The 25,365-nt window shown below is 42.1% G+C and overlaps 1 protein-coding gene across 3 annotated transcripts in view; it reads right to left on the bottom strand.

Moving 5' to 3' along the window:
- The window catches only part of GALM (galactose mutarotase), a 103,367-nt gene that overhangs the window by 36,751 nt on the left and 41,251 nt on the right, over positions 1-25,365 (bottom strand). For 2 of the 3 annotated variants that reach the window (XM_061210551.1, XM_061210552.1), the window contains 2 exons: positions 6,472-6,626; positions 2,849-3,055 (listed from right to left, as the gene is read on the bottom strand). In XM_061210551.1, the coding sequence (XP_061066534.1) occupies positions 2,849-3,055; positions 6,472-6,626 (362 nt within the window). Of the gene's footprint in view, positions 1-2,848; positions 3,056-6,471; positions 6,627-14,059; positions 14,431-25,365 lie in introns of those variants that run through there. The other variant, XM_061210550.1, reaches the window with a different exon arrangement.

The following is a 25,365-nucleotide window of genomic DNA, read 5'->3' as shown; positions in this document are numbered from 1 at the left end:
AGCCTGGGAGGAGAAGGAAAGGAACACTGACTAGGCACCCACTCTCTGAATTGTTGGATCATTAAACAGCAGTAACATTCCTTCAGTAAAGGAAGCACGCTCTTCATTTTATGACTCTTCTGACCTGGAATAATGCAATGTCTGCTCTGGTGGAATATTACTGTTGGATTCTTTTCCTTTTCAGGCTGATGAAAACTTGGCAAGGAATGCTGATTCACAAACAGAACTGAGGCCCATCTCTGAGTTCAGTGTTTGCTTTGGTTAACTTTGGCTGCTACTATTTGTAACATTAACCATTTACAGAGCTCACTGCGGCTTGGATGGGGCTTTAAAGACCTTTTTGTGCATTGCCACTACCACTTCCTTACTTCAGCTCTTATCACCTCTAGCAGGATATAACAGACACTATTGGTTACTACCCAAAAGCTATTTCAACTCCATTATCAGCACCCTCCCCTTCCCCTGGCAGAACACTGACTTGTTGATTTAGCCTATGTGAGGATATATTCAGGGAAAGGACCCGCACCCAGGCCCCAGAGGACAAACTTTGATTTGTCTAAGCCAACCATGGTAGTCTAATTCCCTTGCTGGTGATTGGGTTAAGCAGAGCGTAAGACACACTTCTGGCCAACAAAACGTGAGGAAAGCCTGCTGAGGAGCTTCTAGAAAAAGTTTTGCTTGTTCTTAAAAATGGAACACTAGAGATATGAAAAAAAGAATAGTTCCTTTTTTTATCTCTGGATGTGACTATATGAAGAGGTGATTCATGGAGCTGTGGCAACCATCTTGTGACCATGAGGGAATAAGCTGGAAGACAAAAACCATAGCACTGAAGAAGCAGAATGGAACGATGGAAGAACTTGGGTCCTTGATGACATACCTACACAGTCATACCAAAACCAGAACTATTGCTTTTCATCTCAAATTGCCCCAGGCCTGCTTTCATAGCTCTTTAGATAAAGTTTCAGTTAAAAAAAAAAGTTCTCCCAGTTTTGTGTTAGATAAGAAAGGAACAGCCAAAAAAAAAAAAAAAAAAAAAAAAATCAACCAACCTGCAACCTACATACCTTTTCCATTCTTTGAAAAACACAGTGCTCTCCTCCCCCTAGGCCTCCGACACTCAAACTTAGAAGTGATGAGTCAAAGTTTGACTCCCAAGTAGGACAAAAATACTGCTTATTAAATTTAAAAAACAAACAAAAAGAAAATATATAAGATGAGCTGACTATTGTAAATATCAAGTTTCGAGCTATTTACCTGGGGAGGGTTTAAGACACACAATAATGCTTTTCCGGGTAGGGCAAGAGATGTTCTGAAAATGCAGAGAGACCCCTTGACCCCAGGCCGGGTAACTGCCTACCAACCCTTACCTGATGCTCCGAAAGGCTGGTGGCCCTCACCCACCCCATCCCTGAAGCTAGAGGCTGTGGATTTGCGTGTGGATTTGCGCTGTACTTACTAAGACAGCACACAGAAGGGAGTTGACCCTGACCGCCCTTCTGTGTGGGGTCTGTGATCTGGGAAACTATTCAGATGCTGGAAAAAAATTTAGAAATTTTTAGGAGTCACTCCAAGTCCTTGTAGGATTGGAAGGGTGGAAAATTCTGGTCAGGAGGGTCCTCCTCTCACGTAAGCAGAAAGAGCCTTAGTGAACCTTACGTTCCCATTTTGCGTCCTTCACTGGAACACATTGGCAGAGTAATACTTCACGCCTAATTTCTCTTTCTATTTCTGAATCTATTCCTTTAGATCACCCCCTTAGTTACAAAACTGTGGAAAATAGTGAAAAATCACCATGATCTACTACCCACATAAAACCATTAATATTTTGTTCTATTTCTGTCAAGTTTCTTTCTGAACTTATTTTAAAAAGTGGGGTCTTTACGCTCATGATTGCAGTCTCTTATGGCTTGTGCGTGTTTATTTTGTGTTTATTTTTTGGTTTGTCTTTAAGATCTCAAGCAGGATGGTGGAAGTTCCTGAAGATAAGGAACAAGCAAGTGAAGAACCGTCTTTCTTATTTTCAAATTATGTCAGAACCAATTAACTCATGCTATTTGAAAAGATTCTAGAAAAAAAATCAGCATATCATCAACAAACTCCTAAAAAGTGTAAAAATGCAAGATATTACTAGCTGGCTGTGAACATCGTCTTGTGGTAGGAAATCATGCCAAAGCGATTCAAGCCTAGTATACAATGATGAGCTTCTTAGATGAAGAGAAAGTCATAGATAGAATCTACAGATTTCAGCTAAGCCTTTTATTCTGTCTCATGTAATAGCCTCCTCAGCAAGCTAAAATATTATCATTAGGAGGAAATGAGGTAGTTTAGAGGGAGTTACCTAAGGGGGGCTGTCAGTGTCTCCCCACCACTCCTAGGGTGGGCCGTACAGCGGGAGCACACAAACATTGGCAGCATTTATCTAAAGGGGCTGGGCTAAGCACATCTTCAAGGATCCAGTGATGGAAAATGCCTTAATTGGAAGTAATTTTGGTGGGGGGGCGGGGTGGTAGGAGTGAAACTGGGGAAGCAAATGTAAGCACTTGTTACAATTAGATGACAGGGAGTTCTTTAGATAGCTTGTTACCTGTCTGAGCGTGTGGGGCAGCACAATGTACTCAATGTACTCATTTCCCTATAACTTCCATTTGTGGACCACCTACTATGAATCAGATGCTTTGCTGGGCACTTTTCCTCATCCCAGGGGCGACTCCATCGCCAGGGTAATTCCATACTGGGTTAGTCTCTCCAGTCACTCCCCCAGGTCATTCCACAAAGCACAATGCAGGAGAGAAGAGGCAAGTGACACTTCACACTACAGCAGGTGATCAAAGGCAAGTTCACCTACCTGGCCTGCCAGGTTGAAGTAAGAATGGTTGGTCAGATTGACCGGAGTGGTCTGACTGGCCTGTGCTCGGTAGTTGATCACGAGCTCCCCGCCATCCAGTGTATACGTCACCCAGACTTTTAACTCTCCAGGGTAGCCTTCCTCACCATCTGGACTGACCCGTGAGAACTCGACTCCATTTGACAGCACCTGAGGGGTCCAGAGGACCTGGAAGAAAGTGTTTTTGAAGCTGTTTAGTCACTCCAATCCCAAGCTAAATGCCACATTTCAATATTTAAAGACAACTTGGCATCTAAAAAGTAAAACAAACTAGTGAATATAACAAAAGAGAAACAGACTCACAGATACAGAGAACAAAGTAGTGGTTACCAATGGCGTTACCATAGGGGTAGGGGATTAAAGGTACAAACTACTGTGTATAAAATAAATAAGCTACAAGGATATATTGTACAGCATGGGGAATATAACCAATATTTTATAATAAATTTAAATGGAATATAATCTTCAAAAATTGTGAATCACTATGTTGTACACCTGAAATGTATATGTAATCTTATATGCCTTATTGAGTGCCCATTATGAGCCTAGGCTCTTTGCTAGAAACTTCGCAGACACTATCCGTTTCAGGGCTGATGTAAAGTAGGTGCCATTATCCTCATTTAAAGATGAGAGAATGGAGGCTCAGAAAGGATAAACTGCTTGTCCCAGGCCACACTGCTAATAAGACGGTGGATTTGAATCAAGTAGTCTAATCCTGAGCCTGCTTCCTTATTCTACACCATCAGAGGACAAGGTAGCCAGAGACCCCCCAGTCCCTTTGGGGAGCTCTGGGGTCACTAGGAAAGGGGCCCTTTGCAGACATGAGACCTCCATTTGTTGGGTGCTCACCAGCCAGCCACTGACCTGGTGCTTTACATAAACCATTTTATAAGGTAAGGATTTAGTTGAACCAACCGAAATTACCATCTTTATAGGTCAAAACAGTTGAGCACTGGCAATTTCACATGGCTCCAACTAATATTATTACCCCCATTTTATAGATGAGCAAACTGAGTTCGGGGGAGTTAACTTGCCCACTTCCACCTCCCACATTCCAGGGGATGGAGTAGAACCCTTTCATAATTCATGCAATTGTTTAAAGGGGAGAAATATCTTGTTTAAAGTCATACATGTAATTAGTGACAGAGCTAGGATTCAAACTTAGCTTGACAGTCTACACTATTCCACATCTTACTTTCAGTCAATGTTTTGTTCCAATCTTCGTTTCCAACAGCAGAGTTGAGGCCAAACACTGTCATTGCAAATAGAGCTGGAAGATAATAACTTCTGTGGGTCACAGGAATGGCCCACGAGCCCAGGCTCTGCCCACCCACTCCTGGCATGGCCTGGATCTCTCTCACTGACACTGCATTTACCAGGAAGAGGAGCTCAGTGGGAACGGAGGTCTCTGCCTTCACCTACAGTGAAAGCAGCTGGTATTTGAAACAAATTCGCTGACCTTAGTAAAAAATTAATTTTACACCCTAATTATCTCCCGGAAATGTTGCCTGGTATATGTGTGATTAAAAAAAGAAAAAGGAATCCCCAAACGGAAAATTTTAGGAATAAAATATTTGAAATAAAATCGTCTTAACTTGCTACCTAGTTTTTTTCCTTTAGAGAAAGGACACAATGGAAAGATTTCTGTGTAAAGCAATATTATCAGATTAAGTGGAAAGTATAATTCCTATTCACGGGAGGATTTCCCTGACCCTATGGTTTCCAAATTTCCTGAAAATTTCTGCATTTGTATCTCTAGGCCTACTTACACCATTTCTAATCCTGTCAGGTTATTCAAATTTCATCTTTAAAAAAATGTGTTGGTATAAATAGAAAAACACATACCTGCAAACCAACAATTATTCACTAATTGTTGAAACCAAATGCAACGTAAACAAAGTCCATGTGATACTACTCATGTTGCTACATGAAAACCTAGTGGCCTAAAACTTTCAATGGCTCCAAGATTACATGCCAAGTCTTTCCCCACCCCTCTGTGGGCTGTTGCACAGCCACTCTCCAATATCCGCTTATAAAATGACCTACTATCTTTTCTTCAAGAACAGTTCAAATCCTACCTCCCTAGTTGCCATTAATTTGTCCATACCCAGTTCCTGTAGCACACCACTGGCATCTGTATTTTGGGGCTTGTTGCCTGCAACACTTATGGAAGAGTCCCTCACTACACTGGAGTCTCAGGAATCCCCATCTCCCTGGTTCACAGAAGGGGCTCTGTTAACACATTGCATAGAAGGACATGAATACTATCCTTCTGCGTTTGTCCATACGGGGCACGCCCCATTACGCAACCCCACAGAAAATTCCATGTGGAACACAGTGAGCAGGAACAAGCTAGAACAAGGCGCTGAGGCTCCGCTGAAGATCCCTGGCCAGACAGAGCTGGGCCTAACTTCCTCTGGTTGGGGTTTGCCCATGGCCCTGGCATATTCCAGAGACCCTCTGCCCTAATACTGCCAGGACAGAGGATACCCTCTGCCTTCATGTCTCCCTGGCGTGAGGAGTTCCATCATGGAGGAAAGGGGAAGTGATGGGGCAGTCTGGCTCTAAACCACAGACAGGAAGCTGGTAGGACAGGGGAAACAGAGAGTGACCAACTTCCTTCAACAGCATGGGTGGCGGTAAGAGGTAGAAAAGAAACAACTGGGATTCTTAACTGCCATACATGTTCCTGTCTTCTCTGGCTTTTCTCTAGGAAGTAACCTGGGTGGTATAATTTAAAGGAAAGCTAACTACCAAAATTACCTCTCTGAAATTAGACTAGTAACAGAATCACCGGGGTTCACCTGCAGGCTCCCACGCAGCTAGGAAACAGGAGGGCAGGCATTCCTACCTCAGGGAGAAGCTGTTTGATCAATTTGTTTTCCTAACCTGGTTTTCCAGGGATTCACTTAGGGAATGGGAGTTTTAACGTGGAAAGGGGGGAACCGGGGAGAATCGAGGTCATTTTGAGGCGTGAGGCACTTCTTTGGAAGGGCAGCCTGGATGTGGCACCACAATGCGTAGGGAGGGGGCTCACAGACAGAAACACGGGGTGTGTTGGGTTGGGGGCACCCACAGCAGCCGTGGCGGACACCAGCAGTTGTAGTATAGGAATGAGGGCTTTGGGTCAGGCAGCCCAACTTAGGGGTTGTGTGGCCTTTCAGGGCCTCAGATTTCTCATTTGGTGACAGTACAGGGTTCTAGTGAGGGTGGGAGGTGATATATGCAAATGCCTTGTGCAAGAAGTGGTAGGTATTATCTTTAATCCACTTTTCTGTTGTGCCTAAGGTCAACCAGCCCTGATGCCAACACTGTGAGAAAGGTGCTCCCTGTCTTTCCTAAGGGCTGTCGTCCTTTCACTCGGGGCTCTCCTGCCTATTAGAGTCAGATGGGCTAGGGAAGGGTGGCTCCTGGACACAGCAGGCACATCTGCTCCCCCAAACGTGGGAGCAGCCTCTTTCCTGTATCACCTTACCATGCATTTGCTCTAGGGCCTAGGGTTGTGCCTGGCAAATAGAAGGTATGCTTGAAGGTACTCAGTGAAGTGTGCCAGGTGAGGATTCTGTCCGATGCCCCCAACTCACCTTATCAAACCCTCTGACTCCTCCATGCAGGCTGTTGGGCCCGTTGTTAATGGCCAGCTGATACTCCTTCCCGTCCAACGTGAATGTTCCTTTGGCAATTCGGTTGGCCACCCTGCCAACCACTGCTCCAAAGTAGGGCTGCTTTTGGAGGTACCCTGCAAGGGTATGGGATGACGGTGTTTTTTAAAACTTTAAACCAAAGACAAGGCTCACACTGCTGCCCACCACTTCCTTCTGAGGGCAGCTGCAACTTGGGCATATCCACGTCCACAGGGAAGCAAGGAAAAATGGTGTTCTTTACACATGACCTTTTCCCTTTCCAAAAGCAATTCATGTTCTTTCCAAACATTTTAAAAGAGCTTTCTAAAGCACAAAGAAGAAACTTAAATCATCCTGATCTCATCACTAGAGAGAACTGTTAGTATTCTTATGTATATCTATGTATGTATACCTTTCCATCTTTTAGTATATGTGTGCATATGCTTTTCTTCTTATAAAACTGAGGTCTTCATATACATGCTGCTCTGTAATCTGCTTCTAGGCCAATTTTCTTAACTAAAAATTATATTTTTGTGTAGTCTTGAAAAGAAACTATCTTATGCTTCTTTTTCTTTTTTAAAAATCCTACAATTAGTACATGAAAATTTCCTTTAATGAGCATTAAATACCCAAGTATATAGAGTAGCCTTGCTGGAGGAAACACAGGACACCTGTTAAATCTGAATTTCAGATAAACAGTGAATAACTTTTTAGTGTAAGTATGTCCATATTATTAGAATACATGGGACAGTCACATAAAACATATTTATTGTTTATCTCAAACTCAAATTTAGGTGGGTGTCCTACATTTTTATTTGTTAAATCTGGCAAGCTTAATAAAGAGTAAAACATGAAAACCATCCTTCACTTCTCAACTCCTCTCCTTCCCACTGATAATCACTGCTAACAGTCTGGGATATACACTTCCAATTGCTTGTTTTTGTTTTTTAAATTAACTACATATAAGCACAAACAAATACACGAACACACACGTATTCTACATAAAGAGACAAACTACACATATTGTTTTGCAACTTTTCATTTATCAAATGTCTTAAGATCATTCCATGTGACTCCATATCCATCTACCATATCCCTTTTGATGGCTATATGGCATGCTGATGAGCATAAACTGTTGTTGGGCTTTTCTGGGCGGGGGCGGGGCAGGGACATAAAGAGTGGTGTAGCCAGTGTCCTTGTACTTACAACGTTATGCATGGGCATATTACAGTAACTTCCTTGTCTTTAAGTTCCTCTCTGCTATAATCTTTTAGTTTAGATCATCATGGCAGAGATTAAGGTTTGGAGGTAGTTCATTTTTTTTGTATTATCGCTAAGATTACTTTCTGCTCTATTTTTCACTCAGTTGTCCTTGGAACTCCATCCCCCCTTCATGTGGTACTCTGTATCCACCACACCTACTGTGGGTCAGAAGAGTATGTGATTCAAGTGCATGAACTCTTTTTACCATGGCTGGAGGGGCTCTCAGGATATGGGCCCTGAACCTACTGGGCTAGTTATAGGTCACACGTTCCCATTACTCAACTGGTCGGGCATAAGTGAAACATTAATCACTCTCTTCCGGGTCTTCCCTGGTTCACTTCCTTGCCAATCTGCAAGTCCTCAGGGTCCTGCCCATAGACTCTCACAAGAGCTAACAGTTATTGACCGCTTCCTAAGCCTCAGCCACTTTCTAAGTGCTCTACATTTAAATCATTTCATCCTCAGAATACTGCTATAAGGTAGGCAGTATTATTACTCTCATTTTACTGGCATGGAAATTGAGGACAGAAGGTTAAGTAACTTGGCCCAAAACACACAGCTAGTTAGTGGCAGAATCAGGGTTTGAACCCAGGCAGTCTGGCTCCTGAGTACATGTTCTTAAGCATCACATTATTTGGAGAGCACAGGGCTTTCTGGTTAATTGGCCTTACCACCATCTCTCGGCACAGGCAAGGCTGAGCCTCCACCAGCTTCCACCTCTCTCCCCACCTTCCTCTCTGAAGCTGTAGCTTTAAAACCCCTTACATTGAGTAACAAAAAGGAGTCTCTAGGACTTCCCTGGTGGTCCAGGGGTTAGGACTCCGCGCTTTTCCCGCTGAGGGCGCGTGTTCCATTCCTGGTCAGGGAACTAAGATCCCACAAGCCGCGCAGCATGGCCAAAAAAATAAATAAATAAAAATAAATAATAATAGGTCTCAATGTTGTTTTCATTTGCATTTCCCTGATGACATATAATTTCATTTGCTAATCGGGAGCTCAAAAATGTGAAGAAAAGCAGAATTTTTGTTCAAAAATTGTTTGGCTATATCTCTTTTTGACTCCTACATTGATTCATTCAACAAGGGTACACCAAGCCCCTACTCTCTGCCAGCCACATGCTTGGCATCAGAGACAAGGACGAATTCAACAGCAAGGTTGCTGCCTCATGGGCTTGCAAGAATTCCCTAAGAAGGGACCGCTTTCTGGCAACAATTAATAAGCCCATGGAGGTAAGAAGCCCTTGGTTTAGATGAAGAGTTTTTAAGGATTAAACCATAAGGACAGCAGAAACCACTGCTCTCAACTGTCTCTGAGAAACTCTTCAGAACACATGGATTTTATACTCTTTTCACATGTTACTAAGCTTTTAAATCAAATCAGAATTACAGAACGTGACAGTCCCCAAATTCTGATTAGGACTAAAAAGCTTGCTTTTGAAATGCAGAAAATACTGTTTTCCATGAAAAAGGGCAAAGTTTCTAGGTCAAGCCATGAATGCTGACTCAGTCAAGTCAGTTGCTGATGTAGGATAAAGGGTAGAGAAAAAGTTTGTCCCTTTTTCTGGGCAAGGGACTGGCCAGAATATATTAATAAATGCTTAACCACGGGGTATGGCCCTGTCCACTCCTCAAATATCCCAAGGATCCCAGCTATGACACCCACCTCAGACAGCCTAAACTTTAGCACGAGTGCCCCAAATCTCAAATAAAATCACTCAGCATTCTCAGTCAAAAACTCCACACCTGAGTGACTTTCTTTCGGCTTTCTAAGGGAAATAAACACTAGTTTAATTGGCAAGCACTTTAAGCATCCCAAATATTTTATATATTTTTAGATGGCTGCTGGCTGTCCCAGAGGAATCTCCGTGCCATTTTGTGCACAGTTAACAAAGTGAAATAAAAAAGTTCAAGGAGTAAGAGGGAAGATATTTGGGGGCAAAGGAAGGAGAGGCGATTAAAACGATTAATTGTTCACTATAGTCAGACATGATCACAGCCAACACGATTTTAATCCATTTGGTTCAAGTGAGGAAACAGATCTAGAGAGGTTAAATAACTTGCCCAAGGTCACACAGCTTTAAGGGACAAAGCAGAGATTTTAAACTAGGAATCCTCAAAGCTCCTACAAGGACACTCTTGGGCATCTGTAATATTAAACTGCAACCTCTAAACTGGTCTCTTTTCCTCCCACTCCCTCTTATAAACTCAGGTTTTCTAAAAGCACTAAGTTTATTTTTTTCTAAGCTTTCCATAATGGCTCTCATGGCAGTAATAGCTGGGTGTTGGTGGCGACTGGGCGGAAGATGAAGGGGAAGGAATCGCATTGATTGCATGGGTAGGTTATTTACACCTCTGGCTTATAAGCAAATATCCTCATCACAGGTTTTGAAAGAAGTCATAATGACTGCAGGTGGGACATGCAGATGAAAAACATTAAAAAATATTTTCAATACAAAAAATGGCAGAAAAAATACTTCACAGCAGGCATTACTGATTTTTCTAGCCTATAACTAAAAGGTCACATGATTTACCTCTTTAGAATTCTACAGAAGAAAGATCTCATTTTCCTAGGGAGAATTTGAACTATTCTGACCTCCAGTCATGGCCATCAGCCAAGTAGTTTATAAAATCTATCTGGGAAATTAGAGGTAGTTCACATCTAACCTGGCAATTACAAAAGGACCATGTCTCATGGAATTATCCATGCTTAGTTCTTCACCTTGGCTCAAAACATTTTTGGAACATGGTAATGTGAAGATAACCCCTTACTCACTCTGTCACATCTTATTGCTTTAAATTATTTGCCTCAGTTTGTTTATATAATACTTACATACTCAGACATTCTAAAAGACTGTACAGTGAAAATCTAGCCTCCTTCCTATCCCTGTACCCCAGCTACCCAGAGTCCCTTCTTAAAGACATCCTCTGTCGCCAATTTCTTAACATGGGTTTTAATACACTAGAATTGATCAAAATAGTAGCAGACCGCCATTTCACACAATTCTGATTGAGGCAGTTATGCTTCCTGTAATGACATATATGAAGTTCAACCTCGAAGATGGCTAAACATATCAGAAAGCCTTACTTCATATTCTAAATGCTTCTTTATCTTTTGAAAATAGCTTGCTCCCCTTTTTAAATAAATAATTAAATTATCTAAATTATAGCATAGGATTGAAAATGTCTATCTTGATCTAGCACCTAGAATACTTTACTTTTTTTTTTTTGGCCACACCACGTGGCTTGCCGGATCTTAGTTCCACGACCAGGGATGGAACCTGTGCTCCCTGCAGTGGAAGCTTGGAGTCCTAACCACTGGACCACCAGGGAATTCCCAGCACCTAGAATACTTTAGATGCTTTGATTCGACCTGGCATTTTGTGGTGCCTGTGACACATCCTGGTAAGAGAATGCTATTTAACTTTCTCAAGAGATGTTAATAACATGGGGAACAATACAGTCAATACAAGCTAGATCATTGTAATCTGAAGGGGGTCTATTTTTTTTCTCCCTTTTAAGAACATTTGGGGATAATACTTTCTTCTACCTAGACTCCCACAAGATTTCATAGACTCACAGAGACGATTGTATTATTGCCCTCACAAAATAGGCACTTCTATGCCTGCTAAGAAACTGGTGCTTCCCAGGTGCCACATCATCGTGGCACATGTTTCATATGAATTCCACAAAGATGCCTTGTGCTTTAAGGGCCATGTGACTCTTATATGAGAACTAAAATGAGTAAGAAGTGAGTGTGTGTATGAGTGGGAGGAGGATAGGGGGAGGGTAGTTACCTCCTGAATGGTGATAAAGCAGAGATGGAAATGGGGTGATAAAAGCAGATGCTCATTGCTTATCAACTCCAGTGCTTTACTGGCTCAGAAATTCTAGGTCATCTATCCAATTCTCCTTGGACTCCATTGGGCAATTTTGCACCAGTCAAGTTATCTCTTTGTGATTCTGGTTCAGCCTAGCAAATGGTTATGCTACTAACAGAGAGAGGTGACTCAGCAAAAGTGATTCTAAAGAATCCTTTTTTGTCACTTGTCAACTCTCTTGCTTTCTGACTCTGAAGACAGAAGATAGGAACACCACCCCCAGAAGTAGAAGGGGACGTGGAGAGCAAGGGGAAGTGGAGCTGATTTTCCCCAGCCCCTGCACCTTCCTACCAGTGAGCCTCCTATAATAGACTCGCTGAAATCACCAAAGAAATTCTGCTGAAGGTTACCTACCTCCTTCTCCAAGCCAAGCTGTGGAGGCTCCAAAGGAGCTAAAGACAACCAACCAGAGGGCAAGGAATAGGATCCTCAGAAATATTTTTATAATACATTTTGCTAAGGAAATGAGGAGCCAATTTTATCCTCCTAAGGGAAAACCAATACTCTCAGTTTTCTTGACCTCCAACCATGAGCTATGTTACATATCTAAAGAACCAAACAGACAGAAAAACAGACACCTAAAGGAAAATCTGAAGCCTCCTCTTAACAGATTTTGTCCATGCCCCTACCACTGAGCAGAGAGAATTAATTCTCAATCAGTTGCCCTTTGCTAACTTTATTTCGACCTCATTTTCTGTCTAGCTACTCGGGTGTGCCAAGAGATAGCAAGCACTATGTCCATTTTCTTTTGCCCCAATCAAACTGCAGTGTGAGTTATTTATTTATGCAATTATTTGGCTAAGGTCTATCTCCACATCTACACTGCAAGCTGCATGAGGATGGGGACCTGTCTCATTGAATGAGACAGTTGGATCAACAGTGTTTGATCAGCTCAATATTAAAGAAACAAACAACCCAATCCAAAAATGGGCAGAAGACCTAAATAGACATTTCTCCAAAGAAGACATACAGATGGCCAAGAAGCACATGAAAAGATGCTCAACATCACTAATTATTAGAGAAATGCAAATCAAAACTACAGTGAGGTATCACCTCACACCAGTTAGAATGGGCATCATCAGAAAATCTACAAACAACAAATGCTGGAGAGGGTGTGGAGAAAAAGGAACCCTCTTGCACTGTTGGTGGGAATGTAAATTGATACAGCCACTATGGAGAACAATATGGAGGTTCCTTAAAAAACTAAAAATAGAATTACCATATGACCCAGCAATCCCACTACTGGGCATATACCCAGAGAAAACCGTAATTCAAAAAGACACATGCACCCCAATGTTCATTGCAGCACTATTTACAATAGCCAGGTCATGGAAGCAACCTAAATGCCCATCGACAGACGAATGGATAAAGCAGATGTGGTACATATATACAATGGAATATTACTCAGCCATAAAAAGGAACGAAATTGAGTCATTTGTTGAGATGTGGATGGATCTAGAGACTGTCATACAGAGTGAAGTAAGTCAGAAAGAGAAAAACAAATATCGTATATTAACGCATGTATGTGGAACCTAGAAAAATGGTACAGATGAACCAGTTTGCAGGGCAGAAGTTGAGACACAGATGTAGAGAACAAATGTATGGACACCAAGGGGGGCAAACCGCGGTGGGGTGGGGATGGTGGTGTGCTGAATTGGGAGATTGGGATTGACATGTATACACTGATGTGTATAAAATTGATGACTGATTAAAAATCAAAACAAAGCAAACAAACAAAAAAACAGTGTTTGAATGCAGGAATTAATACATGTTCTTAATTGTCTATGGATTCCCACAGAACAGAGTCCACCCTAGCTATAAGGAGACTCGTTTCTCGACAGTAAGTTGGTCTTCCGCATTCTTTCAGCACATAGTTATTGATCACCCAGGAGGTGATCACAGACCAAAGTGGATAAGCTTCTGCACCCACTAAGCTTACCTTATGGAGCATTTCTGAAACAACCAGACCTCAAAGAGAATCTGATCAAGGAGAAAGTAGAAGACGCACGTCTTTGATCATTTTCCTTCTTCAGAAAGGGCAGGAGGAAGAGCAGGGGGCCACACCCCCTCTCAGTGCAGAGGCCTGCACTTTCCTCTCCCGCCCTTACAAAGATCCGGCAGTTCAAAGATCGCTCCAGTGTTGCTGGAGTTTTATCTTACCCTCAACTGACTTTAATTAAGACAAAGCCTGAATGTATAAACAGAGGCCAAGTCCTATGGCAGTTTCTATTCATTTTGTCTATTTCCAAACACTGGATCGCAACACAGTGAGTTAGCCGGATCCAAGTACTCCTGATGGTCACAAGCTCCGTACTTCCCCTGCATCCCTGCATCGCGAGCAAGCTGTGTGGGGCAGTGTGCCAGGTGGAACTGGGGCCCGTCCGCAGCCCGGGGCGGAATTCAACCCACCTTCCAACTCAGCAAAGCCGAGCACCAAGTCTGAGGCTCTGCCCTGCCTGTCTTTAACCTCCAGGGCCGTGATGGTGCAGCCCCAGGAGATGATGTCTACTCTCAGCTGGTCTGACTGCAGCTGGAACTTCTCCACCGTCCCTGCCCCCAAGGGCAGGTCTCCAAAAACGGCTCTGGTCACCGAAGCCATGGGGAAAGCCAGGGGTGTGCAGCTCCTCCAGGTCCTTCGAACTCCCGCCGCCAAACCTGGAGCGGCAGAAGTTTACTGGAAAAGGGGCGGGACATGGCTCAGACTCCTCCCTTTTCTTGACTGGATTTAGGGAGTTCCTAAATCCGCTCCTGCAAAAAATATCCTCTGGGAGCTTTCTAAATCATTCTTTTGCCTGAGGGTGGCACGCAGGCAAAGTTTCCAGCCAGGCTGGCAATTTCCAGCTAGTTCCTTTCCTTTACTAACGCTGACTGCATTGCATGTTGGGAATGGTAGTCTTTGGAAGGTGAAATTGCATGTCGGGGCCTGTAGTCTTTCTAAACCCAAATCCTGAATCTGCAGGGCTCTACTGCCTTCTCTGACACGAGGTTCTCAACGTGCAATGATCTGTTCATTAATGGTGGCTAACTTTCAGATAAGACGCTGGAAAATGAAGAGATCAGAATTAGGAATAGTGAGGGAAGGAAATGTTGGGAGCAAATTTTGGTTTTTAAGTTAACTCTTTGATCCAGACCAGAAAGAAGTACGGAGGTAATTTAGAGAAGGGGTAAATAATTGCAGGTTTCTCTGCACACTGACTGAAGATCCATTCTGTCTGTCCCACAAAAACAACTCTGAACATGTTTCTGCTGGAGCCACTGCCAACAGCCTGGACAGGGTCACGTGTAGATGGATTAGGGCCTAGTTTATATGGAGGCAATCTCTGACTTTCTTTTCTTCAGGGAACCGGGAAAGGACCTTGGGTATATACCCCTTCTTGTTCCTGAAATCCAAAGTTCCTTTAAGACGGGATTGAGGATAAATATTTATTAAGGTCCTCATTAATGTCATATACTGTACTTTTATTATCTACTTTCCATAAGCAGAAAAAGGCTTTAAGTGGGACTTCCCTGGCAGTGCAGTGGCTAAGACTCTGCGCTTCCAGTGCAGGGGATGTGGGTTTGATCCCTGGTCAGGGAACTAAGATCCTGCATGCTGTGGGGCGTGGCCAAAAAAAAAAAAAAGGCTTTAAGTATGCACTGCTAGAAGAGAAAAGACACAGAGGTCATAAATAATAGTTATGCTTTGATGTGCCTCACAATTATTTACAGAGATTTTTTAAAATGCATATCCCCAGGCCCATACCTGGAATTACGGATTTTGTGAGTCTAGAGTGAAACTCAGGAATCTGCTTTTTTCACAGGTTCCTCGGGTTATTCTTATGCAGTTTATCTGGGACCAGACCTTGAGAAATATTGCTCCAGGTTTTGATGGCTAATCTCAGATTTTTTTTCCCTCTGATGGCAGAGGACTAAGATAGAGCTACCAAAAGCCTTAATAGGATTCTCAGATAAAATACAGGGGCCTGGGTTATTTCTTTGCTAAATCTGTCCAGACAGTACTGGGCCTAGGAAGGGGGAGGATTCTGGAAGCCTGATGACATGTTTTACTTGACCACCTGTATACTCAACTCATCTTTGCTTGACACTGCTTTTGATTTGGTTCCTAGATACTTCAGAGGGGATCCAACTAGACTGTGGTGAAAGCCAAAATGCATCTATGACTAGGAAATTAGAAGAATTGGGATCCCATTCCTGGAATCAGATGCTAATAAAACATAAGAGTCTCTCAGCCCTGTCTGTGTAGTTTGAAGGAATACTTAACATTCTTGCCACAAAGCCTCAATTCTCATTCATGAATCGGGGGAATTCTGATAGCAAAGGAAAAAGAGAGCTTGCAGCAAGCTTCAGTGAAGCATAACATATAATAACAAAAAGACCCAAACAAGTCAAATTATAGACTGCACTGTACTCATACAATAACGGATAGGCACTTTTGGTGCTGCTTCATCAGAAATTCCCATAAACTCTGCCACCCTCATCAGCCCACTTAACATTTATGTGTATGCTGATTCATACACAAGCCCTTTTTGCAATGCTGTATTAGCAAGGATGTCTTAGAATCTCTTCTGTGAGCAGGAAGACCGAATTTTCTTTTCTCAGCCACCAGTTCTCAATGTTCTGCCAAGCTCATGTTGTCACAGAAATAAATAAATGCATCTGGATGGCCAAAGCCAAGTGTCACCAGTGGGTGTCTTGTAGCTTGGCTTGTTGGAAAATGAAACATACCATGATGTCTCTCTAAGAGCTACACTTCTTGATTTCATTTTCCTTTAGCTTTGAAGGGTTTAACATATTGTCCCAAATAGGACTACTTTGTGCTAAGTCAGATGTCAGGCACAAATCTTGATTTTTCTTACCAAAATATCTTATTTTCTTAATCTCATAGTGATCATTTAAAGGAATATCTGTGCACTTAAAAAGGAGAAGAAGAAGAAGAAGAAGAGGAAGAAGAAGGAGGAGGAGGAGGAGAAGCTGAAATCTAAGGAAATATTCTCCATCCCAAATGTTGGATTGGGTTAAAAGCAAGGTAGTAATCTTGAGAACTATGAGAATGAAGCATTGTCAAATTTTAGGGGGTATTTACTTTTATTTGGGGGATAGGGGCTGAGGGTGAGGTTATGAGGCAAAGGGAGTGGGAACTGTGACATTTAAGTCAAAGAGGAGTTACTTAAAGTGGATACCTTTTCTTTCAGCCAGAGAGTGAGGTATCAGGGTGGACAGGTCAAGAATAAGGTCTGTTTTTCTTCTCAGCTGGAGGTTAGTCCCCAAAGCTGAATGCTAGGAGAGTCAGGAATGAGGAATCAAGGCCCTTGCTCCCTGGGCCCCGCCTCCTCTTTCTACATAGAAACTGCAGGTGGGCTGTTCCTAGGACCCATTAGACCCTAAGCCCATAAAGATGTCTGCAAAACCTTAAGCTATTGACAGGCTGCTACGCAGAGGAAACTCTCTGAGATATAATAATAGTAAACTCTCTGAGCTATAATAATAAAACCAACTCACAATACCTCACAGTTTGTCAATAAAGAGACCTAGAATAGATTCTCTTCAGTCAGGTTGATACATTACCACCCTTCTGTTTCCTTTCTCCTTGCTCAGAACTCCAATAATGTTTACTGTCAGTTCTCTTCATCAGGTGCTCAGTATGCACTGTCTTAGATCATCCCTTATCTTTCCATGAATACATTTTGTTGTTGTTATTGTTTATTCAACTATTGGCTCCCTGACTCAATTTTTTGACATATATTTTTTATAACCCAAACAACACTATATTTGGTTTCAGATGAAAACTACTTGTATCTGGAAGCCAGGCATACTTGGGAGAATGCAGTCAAGTTCATGAGAGGTAGGATTCTTCACAGTTCAATTCATCTCCATTTCATCAACAATTTTGAAGGAGCTGCTGGGGAAGGTATTATGGGGACAGGTGAGAAGTTGCTGAGGAAGATAGATTAAATTTTGCTGTATGACATGTTCATTTATCAAATAGTCAATAAGTATATGCCAGGCACTGTGCTAAGTGCTGGTTGTACACTGGTAAGTAAAACATGATCTTTGCCTTCAAGATGTTTACAGTCTAAAGTGATATAATGTTCATCTCTATCCTCCATAAAAACTTCAGTAAAATCTTCAAAATTCAATTCATAGTCAATGCTAGAAGAAACAAAGTACTGGGACTGGCCTCAAGATAGCTATAATTTCAGGCTTGCCCAAAGATGATCAGCCATATTCGGAATATTTTAGAATTCCCTAGTACCAAGCACAGTGACAGGCAATTTTAGATGCTCAATAAATAATTATTCAACGAATACATCATACATTTATATATACAATTTTCTAGTGGAGAATTGGTTCTGGTGCCAGAAAACCCAGGTTCATGAGGCAACAGAACTTACTGTCTGGGCAATTTGTTCAACCACTTTGGACCTCAGTTTCCTCATCTATGAAATGGGAATAATATCACATGATTGACCCATCCAATTGTTAATTGATCACTAGTAAATATTAAGTACTAAGAATTTACTGAGCACCGTGATAAGCACCCCTATGAGTCAGACACTGTTACCTTATACAGAAATTGAGACTTAGAGAGATTAAGTAACTTGTTCAAGATCACATGGTTAGTAAGTCAGGAAACCAAGATTTGATCCCGGGCTGCTTGACTACAGAGATAGGAGCGTTTAACCACTTCCTTATATGCTGCCTAGAATTGTGGTCAACTGAGAACATGGATTCCAAAGCACTAACTGAATTCTAAAACATCACACTAATGTAAAATATTCATCTTCTAATTTTATGGTAATTGCAAGTTTTAAAACATCAGTTTCTGGAATTAGGTCACACTGGGTTCAAGAGGGCATTGTATTCACTTACTGTAGGTAAAGAAGGGCCCAAGGAGAAGAACTAGTCCTTGGTACCCAAAGACTCTGGAAACAAGGCACTCGTCACCTCTGGACCTATTATATATTCATTTTTTATTTGTTATTATGTCTCCTGCCAAGAAAATGAAGCTCCAAGAGAGCTGGAAATTTCACTGCTGCATCCCAGTACCTAGAACAGATTAGTAGATCACTAAAAAAATATTTGTTGAATGAATGTTTGAGTGCTAGAAAGGATGTGAAGCATCTCTTTTACAAAGCTGGTGAAAGTCTCAAGTGATAAAACTCTGGAGGACAACTTGTCAATATCTAGTAGAGTCAAAGTGCATATAACTCAGCAATGGTCCATAACCAAGCAATTATATTCCTTGGAATATACCCTAGATGATCTTTTGAATATAGGCATAAGAATATTTACGGCAGTAGTATACATAAGAATGAAAATTTGGTTAAAAAAAAAAAAGAATGAAAATTTGGAAACAACCTAAGGTCCATCAATTGAAAAATGAGTAAAATTATTGTGATAGGGGACTTCGCTGGTGGTCCAGTGGTTAAGAATCAGTCTTGCAATGCCGAGGACGCTGGTTCTATCCCTGGTCAGGGAACTAAGATCCCACATGCCCCAGGGCAACTAAGCCCTCGCTCGCCGCAACTACTGAGCCCACATGCTCTGGAGCCTGTGAGCCACAACTAGAGAGAAGCCCACGCACCACAACAGAGAGCCCGCACGCTGCAACAAAAGACCCGAGCTGCAACTAAGACCTGACGCAGCCAAATAAATAAATAAATAAATATTAAAAAATATATATTGTGGTAGATCTATGTAATGGAATATAACATAACAGGAAAACGAATGCACTAGGGCTCCACAGGACCTCAAGCATGAATTTCATAATTATGATGTTAAGGGAGAAATAAATCAGTGGCAGAAGGATGCAGATATATCATTTATATCAAATACAAAAATTTGTAAAACAAACTAGATCTCCCAGAATTTGAGCCATTAGTTCAGGGTCATTTAGCTTGGTAAGTTGTACGGCTAGGATCTGAACCCAGAGCACTTTCCACTATGTCAAAATGCTTCTGGTAAACACTGAGAGGCAGATATGGATTAGACCTTCATTGAGCTCTGGAAACCTTATTGATTGATCTTTTCTTAGCTTGAGTCAGTTGTGGTGGCAAGCGACTGGCCTGGACCAGGGTAGGTCTTTTCTTCTCCTCATTCTTTGATATGAATAATAGATGTTTAAGCAAAATTATGTAAAGCAGCTTTAGAACAAGTCCCTCATGCATTACCTCTGGCTTGATTGTAGCACCTATTTATATAAATTCTGGAGCCACAGCTAGCCTGAGCACATTCTTTCCTTTTTTTTTTTTTTTTTTTTTTTTTAAACATCTTTATTGAAGTATAATTGCTTTACAATGGTGTGTTAGCTTCTGCTTTATAACAAAGTGAATCAGTTATACATATACATATGTTCCCATATCTCTTCCCTCTTGCGTCTCCCTCCCTCCCACCCTCCCTATCCCACCCCTCTAGGTGGTCACAAAGCACCGAGCTGATCTCCCTGTGCTATGCGGCTGCTTCCCACTAGCTATCTATTTCACATTTGGTAGTGTATATATGTCCATGACACTCTCTCACCCTGCACATTCTTTCCTTTTATACAGACTAGATAGCAACTTCTAGGTATCTTTTGTGACAGCAATACTTTCAAGAGTCAAAACTCTTTTATTTCTCGAAGGTATAAACCACCTCAAGCCTGGCTTAGGCAAAAAAGGGAATTTATTGGCTAAAGATAGGGAAAAGTCTAGAGATGTTCAGGCATGTTCAGGCATGGCTGGATCTGGGTTAAAACTATGTCAGTAGGACTTGGTATTCCTCTTCCTCTTGGTTCTGTTTCCACTGCATTGGCCCTATTTTCAGGACTGCTTTTTCTATATATGATTTCTAGCATCCCCAGGCTTATATTATCCTATGATAGCAATCTTAAAATAAATCAAACTTCACATTCCCAATAATATCAACAAAAGTCCCAGTACTGAATCTCGCTTGGTCATGTGCTCTTCTGAACCAATTACCTGCTGCTTGGTAGGGTGGAGTCAGGCTGACCCAACAATATGGACTAGGAAAGTCCGAGGGTGGGAGGCTGAAGGTAATTCCCCAAGGAAAAATCGGAATGCTATTCCCAAAGAGAACATGGATGCTGATCAGGCAAAAACAATGTGTGTCCACCAAAAAGAGTAATGTCATTAGAGTGTTAGAAGTTGGAAATAAAAAATAACTACACAGGGAGGAATGTAAATTGATACAGCCACTATGGAAAACAGTATGGAGGTTCCTTAAAAAACTAAAAATAGAACTGCTATATGACCCAGCAATCCCACTACTGGGCATATACCCAGAGAAAACCATAATTCAAAAAAAGGCACATGAACCCCAATGTTCATAGCAGCATTATTTACAATAGCCAGGACATGGAAGCAACCTAAATGTCCATTGACAGAGGAATGGATAAAGAAGATGTGGTACATATATACAATGGAATATTACTCAGCCATAAAAAGGAATGAAATTGGGTCATTTGCAGAGACGTGGATGGACTTGGAGAGTGTCATACAGAGTGAAGTAAGTCAGAAAGAGAAAAGCAAATATTGTATAATAACGCACATATGTGGAATCTAGAAAGATGGTATAGATGATCTTAGTTGCAAAGCAGAAATAGAGACGCAGACGTAGAGAACAAATGTATGGATACCAAGGGGGAAAGGGGTGGGGTGGGAGGAATTGGGAGACTGGGATTGACACATATACATTATTGATACTATGTATAAAATGGACAACTGATGGGAACATGCTGTATAGCACAGGGAACTCACCTAGTGCACTGCAGTAACCTAAATGGGAGGGAAGTCCAAAAGGGAGGGGATATCTGTTATGTGTATGGCTGATTCCTTTTGTTGTGCAGTGGAGGCTAACACAACATTGTAAAGCAACCATACTCCAATAAAAATTAATTAAAAAAAATAACTACACAGGGAATTCTTGTAGAGAGTTCAAGCATTTAGAATATTTTGACACATCAGAATACCTATGTCTCATGAAGAGCTTTCAACATTTTGTCAGTGCTTTCAGTAGCAGGTGTTGCCACATCCTCACATCTATTCTTGTTTTACTTTTGCCTTGGTCTCTTGACTAATGTGGTACTGACGCAAACTTGCTCGAACCTTTCTCAACATTTTCAATTACCCTTCGGTTTTTCAAAGGACAAGAGCCACCAACATTCTAGAAAGAATGTGAGCTTAGATCCAGCCTAGCCTAGTCTGAAGCACATTAATCTTTGCCTTGTCTGAAGACAAGGTGGATCAAGGAATTGCTCTCCAAGTTTATCTGAACTCCATCCCTCATAATATGGAAACATATCAAAAATCATGGGTGAATATAATTCTTGGCATAAAATAGCATTCAAAAAACATTTTAAGGGACTTCCCTGGTGGTCCAGTGGTTAAGACTCCACCCTTCCACTGCAGGAGGCACAGGCCTGATCCCTGATAGGGGAATTAAGATGCCGCACTGCGCGGACAAAAAAATAATTTTTTTTTTAAAGACATCTTACTCAAATAAATGTGGAGAATTCGCTCTCATGATTTTGCCTGCCTGATTCAGTAAGCTTTGATTCAGTCCCTTCCATATCTGCTAACCATGGGAACCAGTCATAGTGTGATCTTAATTCCTATATGCTATGTCACTTGTTCAAGAGGTCCCAACACTTTTATAATTTCCTGCTTTTGAATGGATCATATTTGGCTCAGCTTGAATGATAAATTTCTGACAAGATGTAATAAGCAATTTTTTTTTTTTTGGCCAAATCAGAACTTCAAAAAATTACTCTTTGATTAGTTAGAATTATATTTGGCTGTCTGTAACAGACATCCAAAATAATAGTGGCTTAAAAGAGATACAAGTTGATTTCTTTCCTAAAAACAGTCCAGTGGTAGGTATGTGAATTCTGGGGTTTTACTTTACTTGCAAGCTAATAAATTACTGTTTCATGGATGCTGGCTGAAGATACAAGATTCCTAGGTCCGAGACAAAAGATTTTATTACTCACTGCATCCAAGCATCATGGGCATCATGTTGGTGCTGGTTCCTCATGCCTTTCAAAACCCACGGAGGGGTACTTCCCTGGCAGTCCAGTGGTTAAGACTCCATGCTCCCAGTGCAGGGGGCACGGGTTCAATCCCTGGTCGGGGAACTAAGATCCCGCATGCTGCATGGTGCGGCCAAAAAAAAACATGGAGGCAGCATGGAGGGACCAAGATGGACACTCTACATATAGTGGGTTTGCATTTCAACTGAAATCTACCACTTTTACAGTGGCTGGTAAGCAAGCCTGCTCTTTGTCTGGGAGAAGACATTACATTATCTCTTGAGCCTGTTGATTGCAAACTCAACTCTGAGAAATGGTTGGCTAAAAGCAGTCAAGGCCTTGCATTGCTGGCATACCCAAAAGGGATGTTCAGGGATGCTCAGGCTCACCACTGCTCGTTTCAACAGGTGGTCCAAGGTTGGGATGGCAGCTCTGCTCAATATGGTCATCTGGGACCTAGGCTCCCTCTAACTTGTTGCTTCATCATCTGTAGGGTGTGGCCTAAAGTCCACTTGGCCAAGGAGATATGCCACCATGTCCACAATTAGAGGAACAGGGTGGAGGAGAGGAGACAGGGAGAGGAACCGTTGGAGAAAGGGCAGCCCCCCTCCCTTTAAGAACACATCCTGAAAGTTCTATACTTCACTTCTCTTCATCTCCCATTGGCCAGAGTGTAGTCACATAATCATATCAAAGTTCAGGGTATGTTGGGAAATGTATAATCTTTATTCTAGGTATTCTATTAATGTAGTATAAAGGAGAAGACATTGGAGAATAAGTGGCACTCTGCCATATTTTTTACTAAAAGTTGGTGGTATTTAAATAAATACTTTCCAGGGACCTTAGAGGGTTGCTAATCACCACTTTGTTCCTCCCATTCTTTGTACATAATGAGAATCTGAGCCTGTGGCTTGGGTGGGTACTGGTGGCAGCCAGATATCTATGAGTACACACTTGGGATGGGACTACGGGTATCAGATACTCTACAGGCACTGCCCAAAGTGAGAACACAAAGGAATCATATGACTTCCAAGGATCTGGAAAAAGACAGAGATTTTATTCCAGATGATGATGTGTTTGTGAGTATGGTGCTAGAGACTCCAAGGATCAAAGTTGCAAGGTCTGGAAGAGCTCTACTTGGAGAAGTTTATTATGTCCAGAAGGTGGGTGGTGCAGCTTGGGAACCATTTTAAAGAGCCCAAGCCACACAGGATTTCCCCCCAACGCTCACATAAGTGGATCCTGTAAAAGACGTGGAGAACTCCAAGTCAGTCAGCCCAGGACAAGGGCTATTTCTGTCATGGAAGAGGAGACAGAACCATAGTTGGAGGGAGGGATTTCCAAGAGTCAGTGTTGACCCAGTATAGTTACAATAAGGAATTTCCCAAGGTCAACTGACTGGGAGTTGCTTGGGGCACTATCCTAAGTAGTACCCAGCTGAGGTCCCTGGGATGACCTTGCAGCTGGCAGGTGTTCTCTACTAGTTAATGGTGGCTCTGGCCTTCTAGTCCCAGGGAAGCTTCTCCTTCATGGAAGACTTGAGCCTCTGCTCAAAGTAGAAGCGTTGCCTCAGTCATATCCCTTGATTTTGTACCATCTCTTACCAAATTGACTGTGTCTCTCTCCCTGCAGGTGGGTAAGACAATTATTGACCAGGTTAACTTTGTCCTGAACAGGGTTCTGGCAGAAGAAATCCTTGTCAAAAATTATCACATATTAAAAAAAAAAAAAAAAAAAAAGACTAAGAATGAGGCCCTTAGAATGGTTTCAGGTATGTCAGCAGATATACCAAGATGTGTGGCATTGATTGATGAAACTATGTGGCTTCTCTAGGAAGAGAGAGAGAGCAGAGAAGGCAAGGAAGTGAGGGGATAGCATTTTAACAGCAGATGCTGGGGGCCCAGGAGGCCTATCAGATGTGAGGCCAGGATAGGAAGGCTTATCAGAAAAGACTTTACCTGAACTCCTGGGGCACATTCCAGTGGAAATCGCTGAGTGAGTTTATTGCAGCAACTTTGGGGCACTGATAAATAGCCAAGAGGAACAGGGGCAGAGAATCTAGCTAGAGGGAAGGGGCCTGGCAAACACTAATGACCAGGCTCAAAAGGTTACGGGGCAGCTCTGGCAGGGTCCAGCCAGAGTCAAGGCGGTCAGCTAGTCCATAGATGATTCCAGTAAATGAGCTCGTACCCTACTGTAAAGCAGGCCTTTTGCTCCCTGGTTTGTTGGAGACTGTCTTCTGGGTGTGCTATGGATTACAGTCAGCATGTCAGAAGCCTATAGGCAAATTCTGCCCTCCTTTTGAGTAGGCTTGAACAGGGAAAATTTTAGCCCTACTTCTATTCCTCTTCAAAAGGTCAACACTGAATTTAGGTCAGAGAATTGCAGCGGAATTGGCTGTTTCTTCTGGGCTCAACCACATTCTATAAAGAAGTGTGGTTATACAAGGGCCAGGTGAAGTCAAGAGGAGACAGAATGTGACAGGCCCCTGTGTAGTGTTTTTTTTCTGACACCACTTCTGATACGAAACGTGTGTTGTTTTCCCACATACCAACCAATTCTATGACACTAATTGAGTGCCCAACAATTCAATTCAATTCTGACACTATCTACCTAGAATTAGGGTAAGATCCCATGAGTTAAGGGGCTCAGTCCCACATGACTGCCCCTACTTCAGACCAGCTGCAAA

This window comes from Eubalaena glacialis, chromosome 14 (assembly GCF_028564815.1).
Source record: "Eubalaena glacialis isolate mEubGla1 chromosome 14, mEubGla1.1.hap2.+ XY, whole genome shotgun sequence".
NCBI classification, from domain to species: domain Eukaryota; kingdom Metazoa; phylum Chordata; class Mammalia; order Artiodactyla; family Balaenidae; genus Eubalaena; species Eubalaena glacialis.
The sequence above is the reverse complement of the archived record's forward strand: the minus strand, read 5'-3'. Positions and strand labels throughout refer to the sequence as shown.